This window comes from Vipera berus (genome assembly GCF_964194415.1).
Source record: "Vipera berus genome assembly, chromosome: Z".
NCBI classification, from domain to species: Eukaryota; Metazoa; Chordata; class Lepidosauria; order Squamata; family Viperidae; genus Vipera; species Vipera berus.
Genome location: NC_138205.1, coordinates 110,539,258 through 110,559,851, shown reverse-complemented (window position 1 = coordinate 110,559,851; position 20,594 = coordinate 110,539,258). Strand labels below are relative to the sequence as shown.

Here is a 20,594-nt window from a genome sequence, read left to right as displayed (position 1 = left end):
CATGCCTCATTTTTGAGTCCTGGATAAAGGAAGCGAGAGGCTAAGAAGATTGGGAAGGCTCATAGGATTAAGGCTGGTTTCCTGATGAGGAAAGGAGAAGAGGAGGTTCTAGGTCTAGGAAGATGGGCAGATAGGTAGGTCACATGCTATAGTGGCAACTGCTGTATTAAGGAAGAAGAATAGAAAGAACTGGGAATATCAGGTAACAACGGGTGGGCCAATGAATACATATTGGAATAGGAGAGATACCACTGATTTCTCTACTACATTCTAATTCTATGTGATAAACACTTCTTTATTGACAGAACTGGCAAAATACGAACCTACAATAATCCCTAGGAGTGGCACCAAGAATGCTATATTTTAGAGAGCAGCCTTCTTAAATGTTTGCATTTGATCTCTGAAAAATAAAGAAAAAATGGAGGGATTTTTCCATTTAACAGAAAAATAAAGAAAAAAGACAGAGATTTTTCCATTAAATACAAATTTGGGGTTAATAGACAATCCTGCTCTCAAAAAACCCCCCAACCCTTAAATCAAGATTTTCTTTAATATATAGAATTACTGTCTTAAAAAATAGTTTGTCTTTACATAAAGGTAAAGGTAAAGTTTTCCCCTGTCCAATCATGTCTGACTCTAGGGGGCAGTGCTCATCTGTTTCTTAGCTGAGGGAGACAGCATTATCAGAGGACATTTCCTCTGATAATGATCCTGGGGCCAGCATGACAATAGACCGAAGGCACATAGAACACTTTTACTTTGTCACTGAAGTGGTACCTATTTACCTATTTGCATTTGCATGCTTTTGAACGGTTAACTGGGCAGGAGGGCAAGTAACAGAAGCTCACCCCACTGTGCGGCACTTGGGTCTCGAACCCAGACTGTCAGCTTTCCATCAACAAGCCCACCATCTTAATTACTGAGCTGTTGCACCCCTCTTGTTTTTATATACTGGACCTAAGATGGCGGCGCCTGGAATGGCTGCGGCTGCATTGGCTCTTGAAGGCGAATAGTTTTGGGAGGGATATTAAGGGATAGTATAGGCCACACGATCAGGAAGATTTTAATGTGTTTCAGCAACATGGTGGAACTAAGGTAACATACGACATACGACCAACAATCTTTGCTGGCATGGCGAGTTTCTAGTTGTTTTGGAACTGTTGGTGAGACCGTTAAAAGTCGTTGGCACTGTTTGAATTTGTTCTACCAGCAGCAAGATCTGACTGCTGGCCTAGTGATGGATTGTATTGAAAATCAGGGCTGTTTCCAGAGGAGGCAGAGGAGGAGAGGACCTGGAGCTTATGGAGCGAAGGAACTGGATGAGGCTGTCAGCAGGCCCAGCGGAAGAGAGAGAGGCTTTTGGAGGAGTTGGTGGTGGCGGCAGCGTGCTCGAGGGGTGAAAAGAAGCAAGGCCTCTTAAAGGAAAAGGTGGAAGAGTCAGGATCAGAAAAAGGAAAGAAGGCGAGGTTGTCAGAATACAAGCTAACTTGAGGGCTAATCCACATGGAGCCCCATTTCCATCTGTCCTGTTTGCCATCGTTCACTCCCTAGAGACTAAAATGGACAATGTGAAATTTGAGCAGGCCACGAACAAGGAGTATATATTGGAGGTGGTGACCCTTTGAGAGCTGTATGCAACGAAATTTCATTTTGATGTATGCCGATTGGTGTACATTCAAAGTGACAATAAAGTTATCATAAAGTAATTGCCAATGCCAATACACAATACAAGAAAATGCTTTGGGGGCAATTCTACAAATCTCAAGATGTTAAGGAATAAAGTATACAAACTCAACTATGAAAATATTGTACATTGCATTTTATATTGTGAAATAACAATGTAATATATTAATCTGAATCTAGTGAATAATAATACATATTGTTTTAAAAGATGAATCTATGGAGATCATCTTTATACTTTAGTATATCCCCATTCAAAGTACTGATCATTTGTCACTCAAATTTTTAAATATTTTGATGCATTTCAAATAACTGGGATCATGGACATTTCAGAGAAGTTAGCTAAGAAATGAAGTCGTATTTGAAAACATATATGATATGCATCTGCTTATATTTAAATATTGTTTGAAAAATAGTTAAAAATAAAGCCTAACTTAAATGCATATATTATTCTAAGCGGCTCTTAAAAATCACAATCAGCAATAGTATATTAATTGTCAAAGAAATGTATTATAAAGGTTGAAGATCTAAGTCATATACTGAATAACATGCTAATGGTCACTCGTGCTAGATTTTTTCCTGCTTGGGATGTGCAATATGCTCTACATAGGGCTGGTCTTGACAATTATGTGGGAGATACAATGGACCTAGAATTTGGCAGTGTGGGTTTTTATGGGCATTGCCACAGTACACTCACATTAACACTTTTTTGTGAGTTGCACTGACTTCCTATAGGTTTCTGGCTGCAACTGAAGGTGGCGGTTATTTTCTATTAAGAGGTTCATGGTGCAACACCAGATTATTTGGGAGATATCCTATTATGTCTGCTCATTCTATGGGGTTCAACACAGAAAGCATGTTTCAGATCCCTTCCATGCCAACTAATGGAAGCCAGGAAGCATTTTCTACATAATATCAGTCTTTTGGAACAGCATACTGTCCCCAAGATTCAGTTGGATCTATCCTACTGATCTTTTTAAGGCTTTAAAAATTTGGTTTTTCCCTGACCATGTTGGATGAACCTATCTGGAAAACTGGTTTAAGAGTTTGAATAACTGGTTTAAGAGTTTGTAGTTTGGGTCTTTGTGCTATAAGATATTGTGTTTTGTGCCCATGATATTGTGTTTTGTGGATTTTATTATTATTTATTTTTTATCTTGATTTGTTCTCAGTCCTGTTAATCATCCATGGTCACATTTTGTGAAATACTCAGTAATAAATGTTTAAATATATATATGCTGATCTAATGAATCTAGAACTTTTATTTGGTACAGTATGTTAAAAAATTTACAAATCTTATAAATATAGTTAGCTGACATCCTCTTCATTTCCTCTTTATAATAATATCCTATTATCCTATCATTTCTGTATACATTCTCTCTTGAATGATGATTGCTTTTCTTTCTTTGTGATTTAATCAATTTTCTATTCATTTGTAATCTATTCTCAACTGTAAAAAAAAACCCCATAAACCATCTATAATTGCCTAAAAATTAAAGTAACTGCTTTATAATTTTGGATTGGGGGAATGTAACATTGTATAATTATTTAAAGCACTCTATTGCAAACAAATCAATTACTTACTCTCTGCTTTGCTAAGCTCCAGTGCTATCTGCTCTCTAGCTCTGACCTCTTCATCAAACCTTTCTTGCAATTCTTCCTGACATTTGGTTAATTCAGTAGCTTCATGTTCCCATTTAAAGGATTCTTGCATCAATTCTGTTTGTGTAGCTTTTGCATGTTCAAGCTAAAACAGAATTTAAATGTTGAAATTTTTAATGTACATTTTAAAAAGTCCTGCATACGAACATTGTCAAGTTTGGGAAATTAGCTTGAAATGAGAAGTTTACTGCCCTCATACATTATGGATAACAAGATAAACAAATATTTGTACAATGAATGACTTTATTACACATCCATATCCGTGTTCAAGTACCGGATCTTGAGTCTGTCCAATTTACACTAAAAAGAAAACCTTGAGGTATTAATATAAACTTCAACATGTACCACCCACAGTAATTTTTATTAAACGTTTGACCTAAATTGTTCAAATTGAGAGGGTTGAAAATTGTGCAAAACAACTAATTTCATATCTCAAATAATTCCACTTTTTCATAGTTTTGTGCTTTCCTCACTGATCAGTGAATACTATATGTAGATTTGAAAGCACTCAATTATTTAACAACTTTCACTAATCAAAGTTGTTAATGAAAAAACATCTTACAATTAGTGTTTTTCAGGATTTAAAGCTTCTTTGGGTTAGTGTTATTCATATTCTATATTTTCCACTCAATGTATTGGATTGGGATTTATTTAACTACCTGTAATAGACTTAAAATGATACGTCACGAAAGGGTATAATACCTTTATTTCTTAAACCACACATGTGAAAGATCAATATTTCACATTCCTGCAAACGTCTGAAATTCTGCCTCTCTAAACTCAATTATCTACAATATAGTTTTCTCAGATCAACGTATGATAACAACCATCTTAAAAATGTGATCCTTTTCTTTACTTCTGATTAGCAGGTGAAAAAGTTAGCTCTTTAACAAGAATATGAGAGTACAGGCATTTCCCCTGCTATTCAAATTACAAAATGACAGAACATACGTACATTGTTTACTTTCCAGAAATAAAACAGCACACACCTATGTTTTTCTAAGTGTGGTTAAAGATGAATAGCTATGTCATACAACATTTGTGACTAACAGACTATATGCCTTGGATAAATTTTGTGAGTTTATCCAAAAGGAATATTAATAAAGTGACTGTCAATCAATATTTAAATAATAATTAATACTCTACATGCTAAGAATGAAGACATGATCTGAAGACATGAAACAAATTCTCAAGATCCATAATTAAAATGAAATCAGTAAAACTGGAAGATACATTTTCCTCTTACAATATACAGTTACAGGTCTCAGCTCATCACTGTCAGCACAGTATATCAAAAATCAAATTAAAGTACACATTAAACAATGTTAAGCTTATTTTCCTCAATTCAAATAGGTTAAATGAAAGTTTAAATTATTACTAAGAAGTATGTTAACACACGTAAGGTACTGATATATATATATATATATATATATATATATATATATATATATATATATATGTAAATGTGTAATATGTAAATATTAATATTTAATATTTATATTCACCAGTTAAAAATGGACAATATATTATTTTTAATATATTTTCCATTGTCAACTGTAATAATGCTACATTGCAGAAATGTTCTTTCAAGCAAAATCTTCTGTATACTGAAACTTTAAAATTAATTCAGTAGTTAAATTATTAGTTTAATCAGCTATAATTCAGTTACATGAAGCTTGTATAAAAGAGTTAAAGTGATGAACACTAAAATTAGTAGCTTTCTTAAAGACATTATAGGAATTCTTTATATCATATAAATCAACAATTTGAGAGAAATCTGATTAAGTACTTCTACAAAATTACATCAGACAGAAAAATATTGTTGGATAATACAAATTTACAGTAACCATGGAAAAGAAAAAAAATGATTTCTCTATTTTATCATACTTACTGAATATGGAGGTGTAGGCAAAGAAATTTTTGAAACAATTCTTAATCTATGTCCATTTTTCTTGTGCTTTACATAAAGAAGTGACGTATTGATAACCACAGAATTATTATCATCCAATTGATCAGAAAACGGAAAAGGATAAGGTAAAGGCACACGAGATTCAACTTCTAAAGTATTTTCCTCTTGACTTTTTTCAGACCTTAGACCACTCCACATATTTGATAACCAGTATGTACGGTAGGAATCCATTTCATAGTAATCTATTGCAGTTCTTTTTCATCAAATAACTTGCCCTGATATAACAGTTTTAACTGTTCTTGGTAAAATGCAGTTCATTAACTATCTGCCTGTTGCAGAGGGCAAGGAATGATAAATTCACACTCAGACGAGCAATCCAAAAACATCAGGAAGTTCTAGGTAAACATTCAGTTGGGGGGGAAAAAAGCAATGTTTGCAGTCTTCAGAGAATTGACATTTCCTCTCATGGAACCAAATGGAAAAGGGCATTAAAATAAAAAGAAAACCAAGGAAAGCATTCATCAACACAAAAGATTATCTTCATAATTGGATACGATATTCTGCAGCAAGCCTCCAGACCATTTAAAAAAAATTCCTGCAGCAACTGTCAATATTTAAAATTCTCCACTGAAGTAAGCCAATAACATACTAAATTAAGATACTATTTAGTCTTCCCCCCCCCTTAAGTTGTAGAAATCAGATAAGCTTCTCTATGCAAAGCAAGAGCTGTGTCTCAATGCGAGGAGAAGGTCAGAACAGTATTGTAGGAGTGGTTAAATTACTTTACTGCAGGTACACAGGGATTTGGAGTTTGAATTAACACACCCACCTCAAACCTTGTTCAACAAGATTCAGAAGCCAAGGCAGAGTTCATAAATGAATGTTTGAAGGAAATAAAAAGCATTGTGATTGCCTGATCCATTTCTTAATTGCTTTTTAAAAAAGTCACACCCAGTAAATAAATCGTTCTAATTAGTATCGCATACTTAAAATAATTTAATTTTACTTAATTTAAACTAAAATTGACAGAAGCTAATAAAGAAAAGACTGAAGGGGTGATAGTACTCCTCTATATGTAGATGACACCCAAAAGGTAGTCAAGATGTATTGGCTATCATTGCAGAATGCTGGATAAGGAATAATACACCGACATCATACATTCCAACTCAACTTTACCAAAATGTTTCTAACAATAAGGGCAATTCAACATGGAACAAATTCCAAGAGACACGATAGACTTCCTTCACTAGTTGTGTTTAAGCAGAGATCAGATATCCATTTGGGATGCTCTGAATCTGGATTCTTGCCTTGCACAGAGAAATTCAATAGATTCTAAACAGACCCTATAAAATGTATTTATTCCATATGAGTTTTGTGTCCAGCAACAATGTTGCTTGTAGAAAGTAAATACATTATCCATATAGTGATTCCTTTGGAATTCATGGCACAGTAGAAGATAAACAACAGTAAAATAATCATTACATAGAACACCTCCTACGGGACTTCCGGTGGCTGCGCGGCGCCGGAGACAGCCTTCCCGGGCTGCCCGCGGCTCAGCTGAGTAATTTTCACCCGAAACAGCGCCGATCAGCTGTTCGGGTGAATTTGAAGCCCCCTCCTCGGGAGAAGAGGAGGGGGTGAGGCCCCAGGTAGGGGTCGAGTTCTCCGGGGCCGCCTGAGCTTGTAGCTTGGGCGGCTGAAGGATTGAACTCCCCCGTAGCCTGGGTCGCTCCCAGCTGGTCAGCGTCTCTGCTCCGGATTTCTTGGAGCAGAGCCAGGCGTTTGCGACCACCCCTGCCTGAAGGAAGGACTATGGAATAAAAGGAGCAGGCAGAGCGGTACAAGAGGAAAAGGTGAAGAGGATTATTATATTTTACTCTCGAGCTCGATGGGCTTTTTAAACTTAAAGTGAAAGTGCGTCACAAGTGAAAGTAGAAGATGGCGGCTAAACCTCCCCCAAAAACTCTTCGGAGTGGTGGAACTTCTCCGGTGCAACAATCATCATTGCAGGCGTTGCGTCCTCCTGATGTATTGACACCGAAGGATTTACAAGATGCTCTTGAAAAACATGCCCAGGTAATTCTGGAATCAATGGGTGATAAATTTGCACAGATGGAGGAGAAATTGGAGAAGAGAATGGAAGAGAGGATGGAACAGAAGTTCAGTGTGTTGAAGGTAGACATTTTGTCTTCAGTGCATAAAGTGGCTGAATGTGTGGAAGATCTGGATGAAAAAGTGGAAGATTTGACTCAAAAGAATGCCATATTAGAAGCAAAAGTATTGGAGAATGAAGATTTAAGAGACAAAATGGACAGAGAATTGAGTCTTGCTCAATATTACCAGATGCAGTTTGCTGTTAGAATCAGAGGCTTAAAAGAGAATATTAAGGAAGATCTAAAGCAGTTGATTTCTGAGGCTCTGGAAGTGGTATTGAATCAGCCAGCATCTGAAATAAAGGGAGGCATGGATAAAGTGTTTCGTGTGAATTCATGGATTGCTAGACAGAGAAAGCTGCCTAGAGATGTGGTGGTTTATTTTGCAAAGAGGGAAATTAGAGATGAAGTTATACAAGCTGCCTATGATTCTAAAGTTGTGATTGCTGATCAAGAAGTTTTGGTTCTAAAAGAAATTCCTCCAAAGATTTTAAGGAGAAGGAAGGATTTTACATTTCTTGTGCAAGAGCTCAAGCAACGAGATATAAGGTTCAGATGGGAGATCCCAGTTGGGTTGATGGTGATGCATGAAGGTAAAAGGTACCGTTTGGTTACTGTGATGCAGGCGCGTGATTTTTACAATAACGTTTTAAAAGCAACCCCATTATCACTTCTGGAAGCTGCAAAGAGATCTGGAGAAGGAGAACATCAAGAGGCTGAAGATGGACAGACAGAGGAGAACGGTGCTGGAGGAGATCAAGCTACAACTTCTTTGGATGATCCTAGAGAGCAGAGGGTGACGCGTGCTGCTTTAAAACGATCAAAAAAAATAAAAGAACAAGATTAGCAGAAGTCTATGGAACTTCCACAACGTACTTACAGCCAAGCAGTGGGAGGAGCACGGCCTAAAAAAGACAGTCCTATCAAAGCAGTGCTTCAAGAGCTTTGGGATGATATGCATGACAACTAAATTTTTAACTTGGAACGTTAATGGACTAAACTCACCACAGAAGAGGAAGAAAGTTTTTCAATATTTAAAACAATTCAAGATAGATGTTATATGTTTGCAAGAAACGCATATTAGGGTTGTGGATCAAAAGTATTTATCGAACTCAAGGTTGGGTACGCAATTTGTTGCTTCTGCAATGAATAAGAAAAATGGAGTGGTTGTTTATGTTAAAAGTGCTTTAACAGCAGACTTAATTGAAGCAGATAAGCATGGAAGATACGTTATGATAGAGCTGCTGCTAGAAGGTAAAAAGACGCTTTTAGTTGGATTATATGCTCCTAATCAACAACAAGCTGACTTTTTTAGCCTACTTCATACAAAGCTTACCCAGTTGGATTATAAATCTTTTATTTTTATGGGGGATTGGAATGGTGTTTTGGATGTACAGATGGACAAGGCTGGAGCTTTTAAGCGCGTCCCAAGTCATGCTAGACTGCCTAAATCCTTTTTTGAAATGAAGGATGACTTGGAACTGCGAGATATTTGGCGCGAGAGACATTTGCAGGAAAAGGATTATACTTTTTTTTCTGACAGACATCAGTCTTTTTCTAGGATCGATTTTATTTTGTTGACTAATGATTTTTTTTAAGGACTAAGAAGGTGAAGATTTGTGCAAGAACTATTTCTGATCACAGCCCAGTTTGGCTAGAGATTGATAAGGAGAATAGAGATAGGTGCTCGTGGCGCGTAAATGAGAATTTGTTTAGAAATCAGAGAAATGTGGAAGAATGCAAACAGCGGATGAAGGATTTTTTTGAAATGAATAAGGGCACCTCTATGGACATGGTTTGGGATGCTAGTAAGGCCTATATGAGAGGGGTGTTGATATATATGAATAATAAACATAGACGTGCTGTGGAAGCTAGGAGGAAAGAACTGGAGAATGAAATAAAGGAAAAAGAAAAGGCTTTGATTTTGAATTCAGAGGATGTGAAGATTAAGGAGGCTATTAAACTGTTAAGAGGACAATTTGATAAATTAATGGCTGACCAAGTGGCAACCAATTTGCGGTTTGCTAGGCATAATACCTTTTGCAACGCCAACAAACCAGGTAGATGGTTAGCTTATAGATTGAGGAAAAAGCAAAGGGCTTCTAATATAGATAAAATTGAGCATAAAGGAAGGGTTGTGTTTCAACAGGACCTTATCAAGGATGCTTTTGTGGATTTTTATTCTAAATTATATGCTAAGGAGAAGATTAATGAAAAAGACATTGATATATATTTGGAGAATGCTAGCATCCCGGTTCTTACGCAAGTACAAAAAGAGGGGATTAATCAATTAATTACAGAAGAAGAAATTTTCACAGCAATTAAGGAATTGAAGATGGATAAAGCACCAGGTACGGATGGTTTGTCTGCGGCTTATTATAAAAATTTACAATTAGAGATGATGAAACCGTTAAAGGAACTGTTCCAGACAATCCAGAGGGGGGGAAAGGTGCCACCGTCTTGGAGAACAGCTTTTATTTCCTTGATTCCGAAGGAAGACCAAGATGCTACTCAAGTTAAAAATTATAGACCGATATCGCTTTTAAATACAGATTACAAGATATTTGCTAAGGTGTTGGCTAATAGACTGATGAGGGTTCTGCAACAGGTGATTCATGGGGATCAAACGGGGTTTATTAGTGGTAGGCAAATGAAAAATAATGTGAGGCATATAGTTGATGTGTTAGAGTTTTTGGAAAGGAACAACCAGATCCCTGCGGTGCTAATCTTTCTAGATGCTGAAAAAGCTTTTGATCAATTGAATTGGCAATTTTTGATGAAAGTTTTAGACAAAATGGATTTTGGGGAAAATTTTTTACAACCGATTAGGGCATTATATCAAAAACAAACTGCCCGAATTATAGTTAATAATAGTCTGACAGAAGTATGTAATATTGAGAAGGGCACAAGGCAAGGGTGTCTGTTATCGCCCTTGTTATTTGTGTTAACATTAGAGATATTATTGGTTAAAATACGGAATTCGGAAAAAATTAAGGGTATACAAATTAGAGATCAGGATTATAGATTGAGAGCATTCGCAGATGATCTGGTTGTTACAGTGACCCAGCCAGAGAACTCTGTTGTGGACCTGATGGAGATAATAACACAATACGGGAAGGTTTCTGGATTTAAAGTTAATATACAGAAAACCAAAATTCTGGCCAAAAATATGACAGTTTCGCAAAAGGCTCTCTTAGAAGGATTAACTGGATTTGAGATTGTTAAAAGGGTTAAATATTTGGGGGTGCTTTTGTCGCCCTCTAATACAAAGCTATATAAAAATAATTATGAAAAACTATGGGGGAATATTCAAAAAGAATTGGAGAGTTGGGAAAAATTGCAATTGTCCTTGTTGGGACGGATCGCAGCAGTGAAAATGAACGTCCTGCCTAAATTTCTATTTTTATTTCAAATGATACCGATTCTTAAGAAAGATTCTAATTTGGAGGAATGGCAGCGAGGTATCAATAAATTTGTTTGGGCAGGGAAAAGGCCACGAGTTAAACTTAAGATTATGCAGGATACTCGTGAGAGAGGTGGTCTTAAAATGCCCAATCTTAAACTATACTATGAAGCTGCTGCATTAGTAGGAATAAGTGATTGGATTAATTTGACACAAGAGAGATTATTAAATCTTGAAGGCCACGATTTGTTGTTTGGCTGGCATGCATATTTGTTGTATGACAAGAAGGTAGACAATGTGTTTAGAGTGCATATTCTAAGGCAGGCATTGTTGAGAGTTTGGAAGAAGTATAGACATAAGCTAGATTGTAAAATACCACTGTGGGCAATTCCAAAACACGCAATAGAGAATATACATGCTGGTTTCAAACATGATGTGACTACGTACAAGGAGATTCTGAGCTTGGAAAGAAATGTTTGGAGTTTGAAATCATATAGCCTCTTGCGAGAAGAGAAGGTTGTTCAAAATTGGTTTCAATATACTCAGCTACGGGCCAGGTGGAAAGAAGACCAGAAAATTGGTTTTACAATGACTGATGAAAATTTGATAAAGCAAATTAGAAATCAGGGTCCAGCACATATCAAACGGATATATCTTGCATTGATAGAAATTGACTCAGAAACAGAGCTTGTTAAAGATTGTATGATTAAATGGGCCCAAAATATCCAAGAAGTTGTTACAATGGATACGTGGGAAAGGATTTGGGTGAGGAACGTAAAATTTACACAAGCTCAAAATCTAAGAGAGAATTTTTATAAAATGTTTTATAGATGGCATTTAGATCCTAAAAAGCTTGCAAGTATGTATCCGAATTATCAGCCTAAATGTTGGAGGTGCGGTGACGAAGACGCAACATATTTTCACATATGGTGGACTTGTAAAAAGGTTAAGGCTTTTTGGATAAAAGTCTGGTGGAACATGCAGAAGATTTTTAAACAGAGGATAAAGTTTTGTCCGCAACTTTTTTTGTTGGGAATAATTACAGATGCAACAGTTGTGGACACTAAGTTGATGTTGAATTTAATTACGGCAGCAAGACTCTTAATAGGTCAATATTGGAAGAAGGAGGAACTGCCGACTATAGAAGAATGGACTTTAAAGGTTTCTGACCTGGCAGAGATGGCAAAGATATCGGCCTATTTGAAAGATCATTCGCAAGAACGCTATATTATGGAGTGGAGAAAATGGATTGAGTATATCCAGAACAAATATGGGACTAAAAAGTTTCATGTAGCATTTGAATAAGTCTTTCCTTCTTTTCTCTTTTTTTTTCTCTTTTTTCTCTTTTTTTATATATTTTACATTAATAGTGTTTGTAGTTATCCTATATGAGCTAGAGAGTGATAGATTTTAGAGTTTACGGTTGTTAACATATGGTTGTGTATGATTCTTTTTTTTTTGTTTTTTATACCTTGTACTTAGCTCTGGGAAGTCGGGGGGGAGAGGGGGGGAGGGGTAAGGAGGGAGGGATAGGGGAGGGGTAGGGGGGTTTGTTAAAGATAAAATGTATGATAAAACTTTTCAATAAAAAAAAAAAGAACACCTCCTACGGCTGGACTTCCGCTTTGCCACCCCCCGCCGTGGGTGCGCGGAGCCAACCAGATGGTACCGCCCCAGGCGCCTAATGGACCCTGATAGGTTCCAGGCAGCGCTTGGGAACCCACCTGCACTCCCTGCTCACAGCTCGGCGGATGCCTTAGTGGAAGCCTGGGAAAGGGCAGCCACGGAGGCACTTGACCGAGTTGTACCCTTGCGGCCCTTGACCCGGCGCAGATCCCAGCGAGCCCCATGGTTCACCGCGGAGCTCCAGGAGATGAAGCGTCAGAGACGGGGCCTAGAGAGCCGTTGGAGATCCAGTCGATCCGAATCCGACCGGTTGCGACTAAGAATCCACACCAGGTCTTATCTCGCAGCGATAAGGGCGGCGAGAACCAATTACTTTTCCGCCCTCATCGCGTCCGCAGATAATCGCCCGGCTGCCCTGTTTAGAGTGACCCGCTCCCTTCTGAACCAAGAGGTGAGGGAGGAACCCTTACAGGGTCGAGCCGAGGAATTTGGTCAATATCTGTTGGATAAAATCGCTCGGATTCGAACCGGCCTGGACTCCAACTGGGCAGAGTCTGAGGAACAGGACATGGGCAGTCTTGTCGACGTCATCTGGGAGGAGTTTGATCCTGTGACTCCAAAGGAAGTGGACAGGATTATGAGGAGGTTGAGCTCCTCCACATGCTTATTGGACCCGTGCCCTTCCTGGCTGGCTTATGCAGCTCGGGAGGGGACACGAGGCTGGTTTCAGGCGGTCATCTCTGCTTCTCTGAGTGAGGGTCACTTCCCCGCCTCCTTGAAGGAGGCAGTGGTGAGACCTCTCCTCAAGAAGCCCACCTTGGACCCAGCTACATTGAATAACTTTCGTCCGGTCTCCAACCTTCGCTTCCTTGCGAAGGTTGTTGAGTGTGGTGGCGCATCAGCTTCCTCAAGTCCTGGATGAAGCGGATTATCTAGACCCGTGCCAATCGGGTTTCAGGCCGGGCTACAGCACGGAGACGGCATTGGTCGCTCTGGTGAATGATCTCTGGAGGGCCCGGGACAGGGGCCATTCCTCTATCCTGGTCTTATTAGACCTTTCGGCGGCTTTCGATACCATCGACCATGGTATCTTGCTGCGGCGCCTCAGGGGATTGGGAGTGGGAGGCACGGTTCTGCGATGGTTCTCCTCCTTTCTCCTGGGACGCTCGCAGTCGGTGTTGGCAGGGGGACAGAGGTCGACTCCGAGACCTCTCGTTTGTGGAGTTCCTCAGGGGTCGGTCCTCTCGCCTCTCCTGTTCAAGATCTACATGAAACCGCTAGGTGAGATCATTCGTGGTTTTGGAGTAGGGTACCATCAGTATGCTGATGACACCCAGCTTTTCATCTCGACTCCAAACTGCATCAGTGATGCCCTCGACGTGATGTCCCGTTGCCTAGAAGCAGTTCGGGAATGGATGGGGAGGAACAGGCTACAACTCAACCCGGACAAGACTGAATGGCTGTACATACCGGCAACCCAGGATACTCAGAGCATTCCATCCCTTACCATCGGGGGTGAGTTATTACCCCGTTGATAGGGCCCGCAACCTGGGTGTCCTCCTAGATTCACAGCTATCCTTGGAAGATCACATAGGAGCTGTGACCAGGGGGGCCTTCACTCGGGTTCGACTGGTGCGCCAACTACGACCCTATCTGGACCTGGATGCCTTACGTACAGTCACCCATGCACTTGTGACCTCTCGCCTTGACTACTGCAACGCTCTCTACATGGGGTTGCCCTTGAAAACCACTCGGAAGCTTCAGCTGGTGCAGAGTGCAGCTGCACGAACACTTTTGGGGGCTTCCCGATACTCCCATATCACACCTCTCCTCCGTGAGCTGCACTGGCTTCCAGTTGCCTTCCGAGTGAAATTCAAGGTGCTAGTGATGACATACAAAGCCCTACATGTCATGGGTCCAGATTACCTACGGGAGCACCTACTGCCAGCATCAACACCCCTCCGTCCTGTGCGCTCCCACAGAGAAGGCCTCCTCAGGGTGCCACCGGTCAGAGAATGCCGGCTAGTGGCCCCCAGGGGGAGAGCATTCTCAGTGGGTGCGCCAACCCTCTGGAACTGCTTGCCTACCGAAATCCGGATGGCCCCCGACCTTCGCACCTTCCGGCGCGACTTAAAAACCCACCTGTTCCAGCAGTCTGGCCTGGCCTGATAGCTCTTGGGGTTTCATTTGTTTTTTTACTATTGTTTAACTGTATACTGACCTTGCTCTGTACACCACCCCGAGTCCCTCGGGAGAAGGGCGGTATATAAAAACAAACAAACAAATAAATAAATAAATAAATAAATAAATAAATAAATAAATAAATAAATCTTATGATAAAGGAATCACAAAATATGAACGTAATGGTTAATATTTGATTGATAATCTTTGCTTCCTGACTTGGAAGACAATACAGACTTTAAGATATTGAATAGTCAGAATGGAACTTGATAGAGATAATATAGTTTTCTTGGAACATAGTTGTGTTTATAAAGTTAAAAAAGGTGCCTGATCCACCATATAGTGCTTTTTTTTGGTGGGGGGGGGGGAAGAGTTCCACTGTGATTACTGCAAAAAAATAAGTTTCACAGAGGACATGTTTTTTTGCTTCACACTTAAATAATAAATAATAAACCTTTATTGTACAACATGTGTACATTGAGATTAGCTGAGCTTCCCCCCGTGCTCTCTCCCCCCCAACACACAGTGACAACAAACCCTCCATCCTACCACACCATGTGAACCAACTACACCACACACCGGCCTCCCAAGTCAATTCTGCATAAGATTATGTCCCATTTAAAAGCCTAACAGCCCATGGATAAAAGCTATTTTTCAGCCTGTTGGTACGGCTGGCTATATTCCTATATCTCCTACCAGATGGTAGGAGAGTAAAGAGATACCGTTCAGGGTATGAGTCATCCCTGAGAATCTTCCTCACTCTTCCAAGGCAACGAGCCCTGGCGATGTCATCCAGTGGTGTCAGGGAACAGCCCACAATGTCTTGTGCTGTGCTCACTACCCTCTGTAATACTTTCCTGTCCGCGGCTGTCAGACCAGCATACCAAACCACAATACCATATGAGAGGACGCTCTCTATAGTAGACCGGTAAAAGAGGGTCATTAGCTGTTGTTCTACCCTGTTCTTCCGCAAGACCCTAAGAAAGTGAAGCCTCTGTTGGGCCTTTCTAGCCACCTGGGTTGTGTTAATTTTCCAGGTCAGATCTTCACAGAGGTAGACTCCCAGAAATTTAAAGGAGGAAACTCTCTCTACACAGATAATAATAAATAATGATAATAATAAATAATAACCATTTGAAAATTATCTTTATTACAAGTTCATTGCTCATTTCAAACACCATTTTCTGTTCAATTATTAATGTTACCTTGCTCAATAATTATTTAAGTAAGAGGAAAATAGATTTAGTACAGAAATGCACCCATTATTCTAAACATGATGCTCCTGATGAGAGATAAGGAGAATAAAAATATTTCAGTACTTTCTAGAAAATGCTTTGGAATAGTGAGAGCATTAACTACAATATGTATCCATAATTTTTGAAGCAGCTGTGCTCTCCCTAAGACTCCAGGGGCAGCTGTCATATAATCTTGAAAAAAAAATCAGAAGATTTAACCTCATGATGTCACATGAGGCTAAAAGAATCTAACTTGTAATCATAGTAAAAGTCCATGCAAAGAAACCATTCTCAGAAATCCTTTTAAAAAGGGGGAAACATTTTTAAAATGTATGCAGAAATTAAAGAAACAATTTCTTGATTTGTGTATCAAATTCATTTTTTTCTTTTCCACTCAGACATTCTTTCAAGGCTATAATTAAACAATGTTACCTGATTAGCAGTTTCATTTATTGTTTGAAGAAGTTTTTCAAATACTGCTTGAAGTCGGGTATTGATATTTAGAATTAACTCTTCATTTTTTGCATCTATTTCCATGCCAAGGAACTGGGTGAGTTCAAACTCTTCATCTGTGACTTCTGACCACATGATGTTGTCTTGAATTTCAAGATCATTGCCAATATACTGAGATGATTGCCTTTCTGTATAACAAAAAAATTAAAAGAAAAAACAATGTCCCACTTTGGTTTTTTTGTTTCTAGCATTAGCAGGATTTTTCTTATACAAATTAATGAATATGATCAAATAAACTATATAGTAAACAGAAATATTTCCACTGAGAATGAAGAACATCAAGCAATAAAATGAATTACATCTTGCAATTAAATTACACAAATGAAGTTAGTTAATTACAAAGCAGACAGCAAATAGAAAAGGAGATACTAACAGAAGAAAAATATTTGAATATCAGCACATTATGAAAACTAATCTAATTGTTTAAATCTATCTATTTACCTATAGGGTTATATTTCAAGCATTACCTTCTATTTATGGATTACAGTTATTTTTCTAGTATAAGCTACCACACATTGAAAGCACAGAGATCATCTGATTGCATTAAAATTCCATTTTGAAAAAACACTAACATTCTGCCACTAATAAATTATTTTTAAACATTTTAATTCAATAATTGAATATAGATTATTATTATTAATGGAAAACAAAGAATTCAATTTGTATTTATGTGAAATGAAAACAATCTGATCATCGAAGATGTTTGATCCTATTAATGAAAGATATATGATTCTACCTTCCTTTTCTTAGCATGAATCTTCAAGGATCAAACATCTTCCTTTTGCCAATTGTTTTCATCCACCAAAAATATGCTCTAGGGAACTGTTCTAAAGCAGATCTGTATAAATCTAAAGTGTCTTGATATTTGTTGATATAGAAACAAGGTTAAATCTCATGCATGTCTATTTATGACTTCAGTTAGACTTTCAAATAAATATGAATAGCAAGTTAAAAATTATGTTTGCAGAGTAGTATAATTATTATGTACATGAATATATGAAAATATGTTATCAAAACAGCAACATGAAAATCATTTCATTGAGAAGTAGTATTTTACACAAATGTGACTGCAGTTGAAAATCTGGAAGTGTTTTAAAATGCCAATTTTTGTCCCATCTCATTTTCATCTGGGAATTCAAGTCAACCCTTAGATTTCCCAGCAGACAATTAAGTTAATTTAAAAATGGATTTTAAGGAGTCAACCTGCTATCTCTGCCTTTACCTTTTTATTAGCTTTTACCAATCTTAATCTTTATTTTTTAAAAGTATATCAATAACACTTAGATTTATATATCACTTCACAGTGATTTATAGCCCTCTTTAAGCAGTTTACAGAGCCAGCATATTGGCCCCAACAATCTGGGTCCTCATTTTACTGACCTTGGAAGGATGGAAGGCTGACTCAACCATGAGCCGGTCTGAATCAAACTCCTAGCAGTCAGCAGAATTAGCCTGCCATACTGCATACTAACCACTGTGCCACCACGACTCTTCTCTATATAAAACATACTGTAAGCATACTGTTGCTTTGAGGCTTTATGTTTAAAGCACCAATTGGGAAAAAAAGACTTGTTTCCAGTGAAAAAGGCACTGAAAATTTATTTTTAACAAAAAGCAAGTTAAAATACCTGATCTGTCATTAGGATATAAAGGAACATCATACTGTCACAACAAATGTATGCTTATGGTCAGTGACCTAAAAGATGTATAAATTTGTAAGGATAAATTTTATTAGATTAAAGTCCTTAAATATGACTCAGTACAATTCAGTAAACCTTAAAAGGGATAATCAAAAGTGACCCCTTGGTCATTTCTTTTGAAAACCTAACTGGTTCAATAAAAGTCCCAAACATTCTGATTATCTTTTAAAGTGGTTGGTTCCACATTTTAAATTACTCTTTATAGAAAATATGAAATATTTTCCTAAATGTTATTACTGTTATATATCTCCTTTTAGCTTTGTAAATCTAACAAAAATACTAATTGCAATACTTCATGAAAATAAAACTCAGTTTTTTATGAATGAAATGAATAACTGGATGAATTTAATTTATGTTCACTTGGCATCTTTTATCTGCACGGGATTTCAAAGCACTTCCATGTCCTGCAGAAATAAAACTCCTAGGCACAATGTGCAATTTGCTCAAGGATGTCTGACATGTTCTATTAGCCAATTTACTATGGTATGCAATGAATTCTTAAAAGGCAATACTTAAAAATTATTAGACTTAACCATTCTCACTTTGAATAATATGTAATGTATAAATAGATCAGGGCCAGAAGATGAAAGAGCTTTAATATCCACAGAGCAGAAAGGACAATTGCAATGGACATCCAGGATATTGTTTGTCGATGCTAAACCAAAACATTGGTTAAAGCTGAGTTGAGGGAAGATCTACCCTCTACTGAGCCATCAACACCACTTACTGATGCAACTGATGCTCTTTGAAGTTCACCCATCTTAAGAACTGACCAAGTAAGAGACCCTGCTCAGCTTCTGACAAATAACAAGTACAGTAAGCAGAGCTACAGAAAAATACAGTCAAATAAAAGGATAAATTAGTTATTGGGTATTCTATACTATAAAGCAAAGAACAATGAGTATTTATAATTAAGGATAAAACCTGCAATGTGCACTGCACAATATCCATGGTTTAGCTTTGGAATTCTATTTTTTGTAGCTAAAACAACACACTGAATCTTTCTTCTCTCTGTAGACTGGAATAATGACAAAAGATTTCCAGGACTTAGTATTTAATACTTTGGGTTCTACCCACCCCTGCTTTATGCTGTTTCTGGAAGACTTTTAATAAAATTTGCCTAAAGGAAGACACTGAATAAGTAGAGAAAAGGGTTTTGGGGGCTGTAAATCACATTCTGTAAATTTTACTCTATTTTAAGACTTTTAGTACCAATTGACTATGCTGGCACCAAGCTCCTAACAATGTATATTTCTGCATTAAATGAATTACTGAATGAAAGCAATCCAATAAAGCAAGAGAATTGCATAATGAATTGCATAATGAATCCAATAAAGAGAGAAGAGAAAGCTACACATAAAGGTAATAGTCAAGTTCCCATTGAGTAATATTGACTCAAAGTAATTTTGCATTGGACAGCCTATAAATGTGATCTATAAAACTCTTGGCAACCTACTGGGAGGTTTTTTTCTGTGAATTCTCTAATAAAGCCAATATCCAGGATATCTCTTGGGGGTCTTTCAGCAAGGGTTAACCAAATCTAAATCTGCTTAGCTTTTTTGAGATGGTTAAGGATAACTGGCTATCATTATAAATTTGGACTATCGGCTATTATGTTCTTCCTGAAAACAAAACAAAAAAATCCTTATCCTTTAAGTTATAGACTATGGTAGTCTACTATTTTTGAAGATTAGAGAAAATAAAAAAATGAAATATTTCATTCAGATATTTACATTCATTTATCATACCCTTTAATCTTGATCCTTAGGAAATATTTTCTGTACAGTTTGATGTTTTCTATTATATGAACTATTTTGGAGTAATACTATTTCTTTAAAATTCCATAGATTTTAATTATTGAAATAGATTTATCCCTTTAATTATTGAATAAAAAATGTATCCTTTTAAAATAACGGAACAAGGGAAAAGCAGGAGAGTTCCTGGACTATGTCTGGTTTTGCTTTATTGAGCATGATAAGGTTTCTGACGTAGCAGAACATAAATTGTGAACAGGCTTCAAAATCATGGAGGTCACCTCACTGCCTGTTGAACAATGTCTATGCTGGCCATGGAATAACAGTTACAATTGGGAACTGAGGAAAAAGTAAACCAAGATTTACAGTATATTGTCACCATATTTATTTGATATTCAAATATAAAATATTTTATTTAACTTATATGCAGATATATCATTACCAATTCTGGACTAAAATATACTGATAGCATCACTTTGATTATTGGAAGGTAAGAAGATTTAAAGAGATAACAGAAGAACTATCTATGGAGATTCTCAATCATCCAAGTCAAAGTATCCAAAGGTGCTTTTCCAAAAGGCAACTGGACTTTCTTGCTTCTTCAGGAACTAAAGAAACTTTTTGCCAAGAAGCTAAATGTTTTCAAGGAAAAAAATTGAGGAAAGTCCAGTTGCCTTTTGGAAAAGCACCCTTGGGACATAAAAGAGAGTACGAAAGTTAATCTGTTGCTTAAAATTACAAAAAATGAAGATTACAACAACAAGCAGTGCCAATCCAA

The 20,594-nt window shown here is 37.5% G+C and overlaps 1 protein-coding gene across 7 annotated transcripts in view; it reads right to left on the bottom strand.

The window, feature by feature from the left end:
- Positions 1-20,594, bottom strand: part of AKAP9 (A-kinase anchoring protein 9) — a 127,939-nt gene that overhangs the window by 48,417 nt on the left and 58,928 nt on the right. For all 7 annotated transcript variants that reach the window (XR_014028654.1, XR_014028655.1, XM_081345585.1 and 4 more), the window contains 2 exons: positions 16,282-16,490; positions 3,265-3,427 (listed from right to left, as the gene is read on the bottom strand). Coding sequence is in view for 5 of the 7 variants with exons in the window: in XM_081345585.1 (XP_081201711.1) it covers positions 3,265-3,427; positions 16,282-16,490 (372 nt within the window). In the remaining 2 variants the exon portion in view is untranslated. The remainder of the gene's footprint in view (positions 1-3,264; positions 3,428-16,281; positions 16,491-20,594) is intronic.